Source organism: Girardinichthys multiradiatus, chromosome 20 (assembly GCF_021462225.1).
Source record: "Girardinichthys multiradiatus isolate DD_20200921_A chromosome 20, DD_fGirMul_XY1, whole genome shotgun sequence".
Classification (NCBI taxonomy): Eukaryota; Metazoa; Chordata; class Actinopteri; order Cyprinodontiformes; family Goodeidae; genus Girardinichthys; species Girardinichthys multiradiatus.
Genome location: NC_061812.1, coordinates 19,753,241 through 19,767,746, shown reverse-complemented (window position 1 = coordinate 19,767,746; position 14,506 = coordinate 19,753,241). Strand labels below are relative to the sequence as shown.

The window sequence follows — 14,506 nt, the reverse complement described above, 5'->3', positions numbered from 1 at the left end:
ACGTAGAGAAGTAGTAGTTTATGCTACTGGAAACAAGTCTGCTGTTGAAGCGATAGAATAAACACTGTAGGCACCGCATGAACAATATCAGAAAGACTGTAGAGGCTTCAGGGCTTTGTTAGAACATTGGTGAACAGATATCTTCATGTAGAGCAAGGGTTAGAGATAAAGCTACAGAGAACTTTAAAGCAGGGTTAAGTTACAAAATATAATATCCTAAGCATCTCAGAGAGAACGGTTCAATCCACCATCCAAAAAATATGACACAGCTGCACAGCTACCAAGATGTGCCCATCCACCTACAATCACAAGCTGGACAAGGAAAGTTTTAATCAGAGAAGCAGTCAAAAGCCCATCTGGAGGAGCTACAGAGTTACACAGCTCAGGTGGGAGAATCAGGACAATAATTACCTGCACACTCTTTACATCTAGCCCTTATACAGGTCCTTCTCAAAATATTAGCATATTGTGATAAAGTTAATTATTTTCCATAATGTCATGATGAAAATTTAACATTCATATATTTTAGATTTATTGCACACTAACTGAAATATTTCAGGTCTTTTATTGTCTTAATACAGATGATTTTGGCATACAGCTCATGAAAACCCAAAATTCCTATCTCACAAAATTAGCATATCATTAAAAGGGTCTCTAAACGAGCTATGAACCTAATCATCTGAATCAATGAGTTAACTCTAAACACCTGCAAAAGATTCCTGAGGCCTTTAAAACTCCCAGTCTGGTTCATCACTCAAAACCCCAATCATGGGTAAGACTGCCGACCTGACTGCTGTCCAGAAGGCCACTATTGACACCCTCAAGCAAGAGGGTAAGACACAGAAAGAAATTTCTGAACGAATAGGCTGTTCCCAGAGTGCTGTATCAAGGCACCTCAGTGGGAAGTCTGTGGGAAGGAAAAAGTGTAGCAGAAAACGCTGCACAACGAGAAGAGATGACCGGACCCTGAGGAAGATTTTGGAGAAGGGCCGATTCCAGACCTTGGGGGACCTGCGGAAGCAGTGGACTGAGTCTGGAGTAGAAACATCCAGAGCCATCGTGCACAGGTGTGTGCAGGAAATGGGCTACAGGTGCCGCATTCCCCAGACCTGGGCTACAGAGAAGCAGCACTGGACTGTTGCTCAGTGGTCCAAAGTACTTTTTTCGGATGAAAGCAAATTCTGCATGTCATTCGGAAATCAAGGTGCCAGAGTCTGGAGGAAGACTGGGGAGAAGGAAATGCCAAAATGCCAGAAGTCCAGTGTCAAGTACCCACAGTCAGTGATGGTCTGGGGTGCCGTGTCAGCTGCTGGTGTTGGTCCACTGTGTTTTATCAAGGGCAGGGTCAATGCAGCTAGCTATCAGGAGATTTTGGAGCACTTCATGCTTCCAACTGCTGAAAAGCTTTATGGAGATGAAGATTACATTTTTCAGCACGACCTGGCACCTGCTCACAGTGCCAAAACCACTGGTAAATGGTTTACTGACCATGGTATCACTGTGCTCAATTGGCCTGCCAACTCTCCTGACCTGAACCCCATAGAGAATCTGTGGGATATTGTGAAGAGAACGTTGAGAGACTCAAGACCCAACACTCTGGATGAGCTAAAGGCCGCTATCGAAGCATCCTGGGCCTCCATAAGACCTCAGCAGTGCCACAGGCTGATTGCCTCCATGCCACGCCACATTGAAGCAGTCATTTCTGCAAAAGGATTCCCGACCAAGTATTGAGTGCATAACTGTACATGATTAATTGAAGGTTGATGTTTTTTGTATTAAAAACACTTTTCTTTTTTTGGTCGGATGAAATATGCTAATTTTGTGAGATAGGAATTTTGGGTTTTCATGAACTGTATGCCAAAATAATCCGTATTAAGACAATAAAAGACCTGAAATATTTCAGTTAGTGTGCAATGAATCTAAAATATATGAATGTTAAATTTTCATCATTACATTATGGAAAATAATGAACTTTATCACAATATGCTAATATTTTGAGAAGGACCTGTAGAAGAGTGGCAAAAAGATACTGTTGAAAGAAATCCATAAGAAGTCCTGCTTACAGTTTACTACAAGCCATGTAGGAGACACAGCAAACATGGAAAGAAATGGTCGACTAAGATAAGACCAAAATGTAATCTTATGACCGAAATGCAAAATGGTATGTGAAGACGAAATCTCACACTGCATACCACCTTTAAATGCACTCCCTAATGTGAATACGGTGGTGGCAGTATCATGCTAAGGGTATGCTTTCCTTCAGCAGGGACAGGGAGGCTGGTCAGAGATGATGGAAGGATCAATGGAGCTGAAAACTACCTGGGATGTTGACAGAGGTTCACCTTCCAGCAGGACAAAGACCCTAAACATGCAGAATTGATTAAAGGACAGACCTAAACACAAAAATGAGCTGAATACAAATGTTAGCAAAAGTTTGAATGTTAAGTATGATGGAGAATATGTTAGATGTAACTGGATTTGTATACAGTACGCTTCTGCCTGACTTAGTTATTTGCACAGCACCAAAACACTGACATGTCAGGAGCCCCCACTTAAATGTTACTGGTCCAATCCAGCCCAGTTCACTTCAGTTTAGTCCAACAAAGTAAGGTTCAGATTCAGATCCAGTTACAAGCAATCAATTAAGTGCTAATTTTAATCTAATTATAAAACTGCAATTAGTAAGATCCCTCGGTCTGAAGAAGCCCGCAGATTGGACAGAATCTATGAACAGTGTATAAATACACACTCGCTGTTCTGAGTGCTACATGTTTTGTTTTCAGTGAGTGGGTATGTTTCTTCAGTCTGCAGACATTAGCATTCATCTCAAAGCACCAGTGTGGTTAAATGAAGCTCAGAGTTTGAACAGTAGACTCTTTCTAGAAGTAAATGCAATTTTTTAGGACTTAACCTAAGGTATGGTGCTAAAATTTCATTTAGAAAACATGAATAAGCTATGAATATACTTAACCATGATCCTGTAGCCGAGCGCCTGTCTTACCAAACCACGAATTAATACATGAGGAGTTAATAAAGCTCGGCGTCCTCTGAAACTGAATTTACTCACAGTCATGGAGAACAGGTTGATCCCCCACAAATCTACCGACAGACACTAGACCTACTTGTTTTTGCTGAGCAAACAACACAGCAAGAGAGCTCCGAATCTATTTATCAATCATCTACTAATGTGTACAAATGAAGATAAATGTGACTGATGCAGGAGAGTCTAAAAACCGGTAACTACACACAACAGGTTTGTGAGGCTGACTCTAAAACCTGATAACTAAACATTTACAATGGTTTATCAGGAGTTACATAGTTTATATGAGCTGCTGGATGCTCCTGCACTCACAGTCACATGGTTTCCGCTCCTGAGTTTATCAAATCCAATATGGAAATAAGAGGAAGGAGGGTCCTATAAATTACACTTGTATTGACTCTGAACAACTGATTTCCAGTGTGGGAGGCTCATTCAATAATGTAGATTGGATTTAATGTATTTAGGCAAATTCAGCAGTGCTTTGTATTTTTGCTAATTGAATATACCTGAAATAGCTTTTACAGAGAGCACTATCTGCTAAAAAAAAAAAAAAAAAAACAAGTTTCCTCTGATTGGATTTGTTTCAGGACACACCTGAAGCTAAAGTCATGCTGTCAAAGATGCACTCAAAGAGAGTCTCTAAATTATATTAAAGTCGATGGCCAGCAGTCCTGGAGTCTAAGAGGGATGAAAACATTGGCGATAAGCCAGAACCTTGACCTCCCGCTGCAGTGACATGAGGATGACAATACACAAGAGAGACTATGACAATATTTAGAGTTATAGGCATCTGTGGACCCCATCTTTGGTCTATACCGCAGACAACCTTAGAGTGTTCCTGTTCCAGTAACACTGTGGTCCAGCAGAACAGAACAGTGACTACGGGTCTCTAAGGGAGCTAAACTCCAGGCGTAAAGGAGCAGAAGCTGAGCTTGCAGGGATTTGTGCAGACACAGTGATCGAAGACATGAGGCTTGGTTTATGTAGATGTTTAGACTCAAGAACTTTTGCCAAAAGCAGTTCTCTATAACTGCTTTTGCCAAAAGCAGTTATAGAGAAAAAGGAAAATCGTAATGATGCTTCAAAAATTATAAGCTAAGCTAGTAAAGACTTTGGGTGGGTGACAGCAAAAATAAATATGATCTTATATGCAGCATATGTTCATATGCTGGCAGACAATTACAGCTGTAAGCCCAAGAAGAGAAATGTTAGAAGATAAAGATAAGGCCTGCTGCTATGGCACACTTTAGACCAAACAACTTTTATCATGGGGACAAGGGCAGCTATAGAAAGGGGCGGCAAGATAGGGCCACTGAAAATCTGTGGATGGCACACCAGATACAAAAGCCATAAAAGGATTTAGTTTTCAATGGTCAATTTTTCAAAAGACAGTGAGAGGATGAGGCCTGGGGTGAGTGACAGACATACAAAAAGCAATGGGCTACAAAGAACAAAGAAATTATAAAAGCACAAATCAATATTAATAACTCTTATTATTTAAATATGTTTATATTAAAATAATAAGCTAATTCACGTGGCAACGGACTTTAGCTTGATCTCTCCTCTCTTAAATTAATGTTTTCATTAAAAAAACATACATAAAAACACAGATCTGTTGAGGAAGGGCAATGGGATGGCTGGTACCCCTCCGGCCCTCCTTAGAGACACTGCTGTATGTATACCGTAGGTTAAAGATGCACATTATTCCTTTTCCTCTGTAAAATCCCCTAGAGCTGATATGAAGAACAAAATAATTATATGAACACCAATAAATAAATGTTACAGCTGATGGAAGCTTGTTTTTCCCTTCTCTTAACCATATAGTTATAAAATAAATTAAATTATCTGGAAAAGGGAGGGAGTGGGTGACAATGAGGAGCCAGGAGTGAGGTAGTAACATTCAAACGTAATCTGCTATGAAGGAAAATAGGCACAAATAAATGAAATATTGAATTATTATTTCTGTTATTATAATTAATAAAATATAGCTTAAAAACATAGGTTGAAGCTTGTAGTTTTTTTTACAAGGTTACTTGGAAACATTTACAATTTTCTTACAGGATGACAGTAAGTTATTTGTTCACAAAATCTTCACAACTAACTACATATATATATATATATATATATATAGTATAGTATAGTATAGTATAGTATAGTATAGTATAGTATAGTATAGTATAGTATAGTATAGTATAGTATAGTATAGTATAGTATAGTATAGTATAGTAAATAGCCCATTCAGAGAACATAAATAGAGGTTGATTAAAAATGTTTCACCTTCATGTCCGAAGGCAGTGAGGGCCATCACCAAAGTCTCAGCTTACTGCAAAACATGTCACATTTCCTACCAGGATTTTGAAGCATTTAGCTGAATCCTCCAGTGACTTTCATGAACTACAGGCTGCCTCACAATCTTGGCTGTGGAAACTGGCAGACTCTGATCCATTTGGACGTTTACAGAGCCTTGATGTCATTTTGGTCACATGACATTACTTTTGGTTACTTTTATATTCTGTCGGCCAGTGCAGCCTGTTTCTAGACATTCATCTTGAGTGGTTTGACAATTCTCTTTTTCCTGTTTTAGGTCTGTTAGTATAACCAAAGCTATTTTTAACTGCGAAATGTCAGAGTAATGAGGGAGGTCTTTTGACAAGTACTTTTTTTTATCTTCAAAGTCCTACATCTGTCATTTATTTCCTTAATTATTGGTAGCATTGCCTTTAAACTGCATGACATGGACCAAATGTTTTTGCTTTCCCAAGGTGCTTACAGTGGTTTGTTGGAATTTTGGCCCATTCCTCCTGGCAGAACTAAGTCAGGTTTTTTAGGCTACTTGCTTACAGGCACATGTTCAGATGGTGTACCTTCATCGTCTCAAGGCATCACCACATTGTTCATACCAGCTACATGAACTTCACCAGTCTCTCCTCCAGTAAATCAAAGCATGATGGTACTTCAGAGTTGGGTTTGTGTTCTCAGACTTCCAATAATGCATCCATCTCTGGGACACAGAACTCGTCTCCTGTAACAGGACTATGGCTGGACATTCCCATGCAGTTTATACTTGCATATATTTGTGTGAACAATATGAATGAGGCACCTTCTGTGAACGGAAAATTGTAGCCAAGGATGACCCAGACTTGGGGAGGTCCACATGAATTCTTTTATTTTTTCCATGATGTCACAGAAAGAAACAGTATGTTTGAGGCTTTGCTTTAAAATACATCGACACGTTTGCCTCCATTATTTATTGCAAACATGCACACATATTGCTTATTAACTAAAAATGCTCCTGTACCTTTAATTTAAAGCAGCTCTAATTTCCAACCATCCTGAATCTATTGTTCAGTCATGTTTAGGGTTTGGTTTGATTTGACGAGAAGTTTTTTTGTCTGAGCATTTTTTTCTATTCCTTCAGATCTTGTCTTTATGTCCACATCTCTTAATGTTATTTCAAGCAGTAAAACGTATGAAGCTTTTCTATCTTTTTATAGCCTCCTCTTGCTTCATGGACATCAATTTGCTTCATTTTTAGATCCAAACCCGGTTGCTATGAGAAGCCTGAGGAGGTTGAGGGTTTTCACAGGGACTTAATTAGCTCCACGATTATCCACCAGCTGAAAATGTACAATTCTCTAACTTTTTTCCTACTAAGACCTAAATAATCAGAGTCAAAGGTGATTGAAGGTAATTGGTTCTATTCATTTGAAGAAAGGCATCTGAACACAAGTTTGTCTTCTAAAAAGTTGTATTCATTTATTGTTACACCTAAAATCAATTAAACTTGCTCGAACCTTTGCTATAAACTGTCACAGACAAGGACAATATATCACAAGTGCAATATGGCCATAAACCCTCCACCTTAAACAGTTCCAAAATATGATTTACAATATAAAAAATGTGAGATGTAATCTTCAAGTAGTTTTCAATTATTTAAATATAAAAAAGTAAAAAACGGCATTTCAACCTTTTGTTAATAACTTACTTACAAACCAATCCCATTAAGATTTAATTTTGAAACATCCATCCATCCATTCATTGTCTTTACCCTCTTCTTGTGGGGGACCTGGTTGTGGGGGAGCTGGTGCCTATCTACAGTAGTCTACGGGCAAAAGGCGGGGTACACCCTGGACGGGTTGCCAGTCCATCATAGGGCAACACAGACACACAGGTCAAACAACCATGCACACACCCATTCATACTTAAGGGCAACTGAGAGAGACCAATTAACCTAACAGTCATGTTTTTGGACTATGGGAGAATGGAAGATAGACAGATGGATTGGGGCTTCATCTGCAGTAATACATGGGTACACAGTGGTCTTAAAGGGATGGGCATTGCCAACAAGAAGACTCAGGCAGGCTTCGGTGTTTACATCCTCAATTAGTACTAAGAGGCCCAAAGTGTGTGACGCAAACATCCTCCACACCACTACACCAACACCACCACCAGCCAGAACTTTATGGTAGAAAGTGAGTATGTTGGAACCTCAGCCAAAGTAGTTTTTGGCACCATTACCAATACTACCCCTATTTAAAAACTATTTCATGACCCAAGTGAGTAACAATTTCATTTGGAAATATATAATTACCATGTAATAATAAATACACAACCAACCCATATTAAAATTATAGAAGTATTTTATTCTCACTAGAGAATAACTCTCACATAGTTTAGGTGAACCACCCATCAGCTTCAGTGGAACAACAACACTACTTCTACATCACCTCTTTATTCATTATAATCCTTCTTCAAAAGCATGAACCAATCACTCATACTAATGCAGGTTGGTCTATATAAAACACAGATTTGTTCATTTCCCAGCTTATATGACACAAATGAACTGTGTTTTGTTCATACTATTTGCACCAAAGTCCTGTTAGGGTAACCATCTCTATTTGGTGAACAAACATAAAAACAGAGGCAGAAAAACAGATCCGCACCACTCCATAAAAACACTCATTTTCAAAAACTGCTTCCAGCATTTGGTCTGTCTGAAGCAGAATTTTAATCAAGACCCTGCAACGCTTCAATTCTGGGTTGCTCTTGTGAACACAGCATTAAGCCTACGAATATATTTAAGCAAAGTGCATTATTTATAAAAGGGCGCTCTGATGCAAAAAGAGGGTTAAGAACTTAGCAGAGACAACAATCCACTGCAGCACCAATCTTCAGTTTATCTCTTAACATAGAGCATAGTTACAAATCCTAACAGATGAAATCCAGCAACGTGACTTTGGTGATAAATGTGTCAAGAAGCATTCTGAAATGTTTTCCAAAAATAATTGCTATTTCCATTATTAGCTTCTCAGCTTGATGGGCTCACTGGATTATTTTCTGTAATACTTGCTTTGAAACTCCAATCAGGGTTGTTTCTCTCCAGGTAGTAATGATGAGGAATACAGGAAATTAAAGCCGATACAACAAAGTCTGTTCGTGAGATGCAACACAAAAGGCAGGATCATTGTGATATCTCTAGCTCCTCATTATCTTGTGTGAGGAAACACTGCAAGTTTGGCTGAGCTCTGAAAATAAGATACTGACCAAGTCTTCCTAGACATTCTTCGTGAGAAACTTTATTAGGCAAATGTGTGAAATAGACCTATGGCACTGCCATTTACTTATGTAGCCATTTTTGTTCCACTTAAATTGTTGCATGTATTCTCCCTAAGATATTCTGACCATGTGCATTACAAACTAAGACAGGAGTGCCCTAGTCCAGTCTCCGACAGCTTCAACTCACCTGAATCAAATGGCTGATTTACTTCATTAGGATGTCATTCAGCTCCGTAGGGGCCTGATAACAATTTATTTGATTCGAGCCGGTTGGAGCAGGGATGCATCTACAAGTTGCTGGATAGTAGCTTGCCAGGAATGGACTTGGCCCCCCTGATCTTAGACATCACCTCAAGGATGTTTAAGATTGTTTAAAGTGCTTCAAAATGCTGCATACTAGTCTAAGCTTTCAGTTTGATATAATACTTTATGATGCGCTCTATGATACAATACTATACAATATGAAAAATATATAATAAATCTGATGTTCAATGATGCAATACAATACCATATATTTGGCAAAAAAAATACAATGCAATACGAACACAGCAATACTATATGATGCAATATGATCTAACAGCCTACTATACGACACAAAATGGTGTCATATGATGTGACATAATATGATAAGATGCAATACAAGAAGATATATTTTGATTAAAAAGAGTTTGATATGATATCAAACAAAATATGACAAATATGATACTTTATCATGCAATATTATATAAAGTGTTACGCACAATGCGAAATGATCCAATACGATTTGGTTTGAAACAACACAATCTGATGCAATATAATATGACTAAGAACAATAGAAGGTCAAAGAAACACAATAAAATAAAAACAATACAAAATCATATGGTGCAACATGATTCAAATACTTTTAATAAATTATGAAGCTGTTCAATAGGATATGATTTGCTTTAAAATGATAAAATACCACAAAATATGACGATGCTATGTAAAGTAAAATGATACAATAACAAATATGATATTAAAGTCACAACATGATGCAATGCAATTTGATACCATATGATACAAATTGATTCAAAACATTCTGATACGATATGATTTCAATCAAAACAATACTTGTTGCAGTATGATATAATTAAAAACAATAATATAAAGCAATTATTTATGGTGCGATAACAGAGTATGGGATTATATGATACAATATAGGACAATGCAATTCGAAATATGATATGATAAAAAAAACTATATAAAATGTTATGATTTAAAACAATATGCGACACAACAATTCAATATGTTGTGATACGTTACATTTCACTGCAAAATCTTGATTAGGATTGAGTGGTGTCCCATTAGCTGCCTTCACAAAAGATCCAGCAAAACAAGATTAAATGAAGAGAAATTTACACACCACACATGTGAGGTAATATCATCATATGTTGGACAATATTTGTTTTCCAAAAAACATATGCAAATATTTAAATAAATAAAATCTCGTACTCGTCGTCTTCCGTTTTATCCGGGACCGGGTCGCGGGGGCAGCAGACTCAGCAGAGACACCCAGACGTCCTTCTCCCCAGACACCTCCTCCAGCTCCTCCGGGGGGAGCCCAAGGCTTTCCCAGGCCAGCTGAGAGACATAGTCCCACCAGCGTGTCCTGGGCCGTCCCCTGGGCCTCCTCCCGGTGGGACGTGCCTGGACCCCCTCCCGATGAAGGCGTCCAGGAGGCATCCAGTATAGATACCCGAGCCACCTCAACTGGCTCCTCTCGATGTGGAGGAGCAGCGGCTCTACTCCGAGCCCCTCCCGGATGGCCGAGCTCCTCACCCTATTTCTAAGGGAGTGCCCGGCCACCCTACGGAGGAAGCTCATTTCAGCCACTTGTATCCGGGATCTCGTTCTTTCGGTCATGACCCAAAGTTCATGGCCATAGGTGAGGGTAGGAACATAGACCGACCAGTAAATCGAGAGCTTCGCTTTTCACCACAACAGACCGGCACAGTGACCCCATTACTGCGGCAGCCGCACCGATCCGTCTGTTGATCTCCCGCTCCATTCTCCTCTCACTTGTGAACAAGACCCCGAGATACTTGAACTCCTCCACTTGAGGCAGGAACTCCCCTCCAACCTGAAGAGGACAAGCCACCCTTTTCGGGTCGAGAACCATGACCTCGGACTTGGAGGAGCTGATCCTCATCCCAGCCGCTTCACACTCGGCTGCGAACCGCCCCAGTGCATGCTGTAGGTCTTGGCTAGAGGGGGCCAGCAGGACCACATCATCTGCAAAAAGAAGAGACGAAATCCACTGGTCCCCAAACCATATCCCCTCCAGCCCTTGGCTGTGCCTAGAAATCCTGTCCATAAAAGTTATGAACAGGACTGGTGACAAAGGGCAGCCCTGCCGGAGACCAACATGCACCAAGACCAGGTCCGACTTAGTGCCTGCAATGCGTACCAAACTCCTGCTCTGCTTGTACAGAGACCGGATGGCCCCCAATAAAGGGCCCCCGATTCCATACTCCTGGAGCACCTCCCACAGGGTACCACGAGGGACATAGTCGAATGCCATCTCCTGGTCCACAAAACACATATGGACCGGTTGGGCAAACTCCCATGAACCCTCGAGTACCCTGTAGAGGGCATAGAGCTGGTCCAGTGTTCCACGGTCAGGACAAAAACCAGACTGCTCCTCCTGAAGCCAAGGTTAGACTATCGGCCGGACTCTCCTCTCCAATACCCTGGCGTAGGCCTTACCAGGGAGGCTGAGGAGTGCGACCCCCCTGTAGTTGGAACACACCCTCCGGTCACCCTTCTTATGAAGTGGGACCACCACCCCAGTCTGCCAGTCCAGAGGCACTGTCCCCTACCGCCAAGCAATGTTGAAGAGGCGTGTCAACCATGACAGCCCCACAACATCCAGAGACTTGAGGTACTCAAGGCGGATCTCATCCACCCCCGAAGCCTTGCCACCGCGGAGCTTTTTAACCACCTCAGTGACTTCAGCCTGGGTGATAAAAGAGTCCAACCCCAAGTCCCCAGCCTCTGTTTCCACCAGGGAATGCATGATGGCAGGATTGAGAAGATCCTCGAAGTACTCCTTCCACCGCCCGAAAATGTCCCCAGTCGAGGTCAGCAGCCTCCCTCCCCCACTGTAAACAGTGTTGGCGAAGCACTGCTTCCCCCTCGGTTTGCCAGAATCGCTTCGAGGCCAACCGGTAGTCCTTCTCCATGGCCTCACCGAACTCCTCCAAGGCCCAGGCTTTTGCCTCTGCCACAGCCCGGGCCGCATCACGCTTGGCCTCACCGTACCCGTCTGCTGCCTCAGGAGTCCCTCAAGCCAACCACAGCCAGTAGGACTCCTTCTTCAGCTTGACAGTGTCCCTTACTGCCGGTGTCCACCACGGGGTTCGGGGATTGCCGCCGCGACAGGCACCGCAGACCTTACGGCCGCAGCTACGGGCTGTAGCATCGACAATAGATGCGGATGCGACAATAGATGGTCCACTCGGACTCTATGTCTCCATCATCCCCCGGAATCTGGTCAAAGCTCTCCCGGAGGTGAGAGTTGAATACATCCCTGGCCGAGGCCTCTGCTAGACGTTCCCAGCAGACCCTCACCATGCGCTTGGGCCTGCCAAGTCTGTCCGGCTTTCTCCTCTTCCAGCAGATCCAACTCATCACCAGGTGGTGATCAGTGGACAGCTCAGTTCCTCTCTTCACCTGAGTGTCCAAAAACATGCAGCCGAAGGTCTGACAACAAAGTCGATCATCGACCTCCTGCCTAGGGTGTCCTAGTGCCTTATGTTTGAACATAGTGTTCATTATAGACAATCCATGACTAGCACAGAAGTCCAATAACGAAACACCAGGAAATTTTGCCCAATCCATTAGAGAAATTAAACCAAATGTAATGAAATAAAAACAAATGAGCTAGAATATCTGTCAGAGCTACACACAGTTTTAAAAATACTTACATATTAGGCTGAGGCACCTAAGAATAAAAGGTTACTTTCAGTTTATCCATGTGTCCATAAAAGTGTTAATAATTACTATTAGAAAATCTTAAGCCGCAGCCTACAGCCATGCTCTGAAAGCCCCATCCTCACAATGAAACAAGATAAGATGCTCAACCTGCCCCTCATCACCACCAACAAGATCAACAACAATCATGCATAACCTCCCAATTTTACAACAGCAGTTTTCCTTTTATCCAAACACTATAAATCTAGTGTTTGACATTGTAATACACAGGGTTTGATTCCAATCCAATATAAAATGATACAATATGTCATGATATGGTACAATATGACACCATACACTGTGGTGTATATCGTATGACATCATAGGAGTAGAATGTGATATGATACGGTACAATATGATACATTATGCAGTATATGGTGCTACATAACAATATAATATTATGCAATATGTTCATTGCCCTCTTGCAAAATGATGTTTTGGATTCAGTTGTTTCCCAGTAGCTCCCTTCCCAAAGCATCACCAAACAAGACATTATGAAAGCAAACATAAACATTGCAGACATGTGATGAAAGGAATACAAAGGAACGCTAGGAGTACCTGACCCTTACAATACCAGAAGCCCAGAAGACATTGCACAACCATTAGAGAAATTACATGAAATGCAATAAAATGAAGAGTTACCATCTGTAATATCTTTCAGAGCTGCATGATTCTTAAAATACACATAGTACTGAACTACTTAATAAGAGAAACATAATAATTTAAGTCCATCTCTTGCAAAGATGCATTGTTTATATAAGAATAAAACAACAATGCATCAAAGCACTGTACCTTCAAATTATCTGTGTGCCCTAATTGTTCATTTCTACTACAGATAAATCCCGGGTTGGTCAAACTGCAGCGGAGCTCCTGACAACAAACAGTCATGCTCTGAAAGCCCCCTCCTGACAATGAAACACAAGGTAAGATGCTCACGCTGCCTGTCACACACTTGCTGCATTATCATCAACAACATCAACAATGATGCAAGACTTAAGATGATTCTTTCTTTAATGCAGCCACAATTGCTTCTGTTTTCCTCATCTTAATGTTGACCCACTCTGTAACACTCTTTACATATGCTTGTTGCACAATGTAAGGATAACTCTAAAAGAAAACTACCACAACAAAAAGAAAACAGGATCATCAAAGGGTGGAGAGCAGATACTGACACATGATACATGCAGTTCACAGCGGTTTATCAGGAGTGTTAATGTTACTTACTGGCTTGCATGAGCTGCCCCTGGCGTCCAAACACCTGGGAAAAGGTGGCATGGCTGCAGGTGAGGGTGTCCTCCATGGCAATTCCACTTGCTGAGGAGACAGAACTAGAAAGGAAAGATAAGGGAAGGTCAGGCAGACTGCGTCACTTGAAGATCGGTGAAAAGAGGAAAAGTGGAAAGCTGAGAACAAAGAAGAAGAGAGAGAAGGTTGATGCTTGCCTTCAGCTGGTGTGTGACGTCTGGTAACGACCGCACTCCTGTGGAGCCGTCCTGCTGCTGCAGCTGGGGAGTGAAATACAGCTACTCGCTGCTCACACCAGTATGAACAGAACTGCTCGTCTGCACTGATAAGTAGCGGGGGGTGTGTGTGCTTGGCTGAATCTTCGTCAGCATGTAAGCGAGTGTGCAGGAGAGAAAGTTCTCTGAATGTATGCCTGCGCGAGCATCTCGGAGTGCAGATGTGAGAAAGGCAGAGCAGGTAGCAGAGCTAGAGGCACACTCTGATTGTGTTCATCTTCATCCAGACAGACTGACAATCCTTCCTGACTCCAGACAGGCTGGGCAGAAGGAATGAGAAAGGAGAGAAGTAGAGGCAGCTTCTCTACCAGGCAAAAGTCTATGCAGCACTCATTCTGCAGTACACAGCAGTGTGTATCTTCTAGACATAGGACAGCACTTCTATTTTATGATCTAGGTT

The 14,506-nt window shown here is 41.5% G+C and overlaps 1 protein-coding gene across 6 annotated transcripts in view; it reads right to left on the bottom strand.

The window, feature by feature from the left end:
* kaznb (kazrin, periplakin interacting protein b) overlaps positions 1 to 14,240 on the bottom strand; it is a 179,563-nt gene extending 165,323 nt beyond the window's left edge. For 2 of the 6 annotated variants that reach the window (XR_007035390.1, XM_047347389.1), the window contains exons 1-2: positions 14,029 to 14,240; positions 13,811 to 13,914 (exon numbers count right to left, since the gene is read on the bottom strand). Coding sequence is in view for 5 of the 6 variants with exons in the window: in XM_047347389.1 (XP_047203345.1) it covers positions 13,811 to 13,886 (76 nt within the window). In the remaining variant the exon portion in view is untranslated. The remainder of the gene's footprint in view (positions 1 to 13,810; positions 13,915 to 14,028) is intronic. The other 4 variants (XM_047347380.1, XM_047347381.1, XM_047347379.1 and 1 more) reach the window with 3 other exon arrangements.
* Between the last annotated feature and the right edge of the window lie 266 nt (positions 14,241 to 14,506).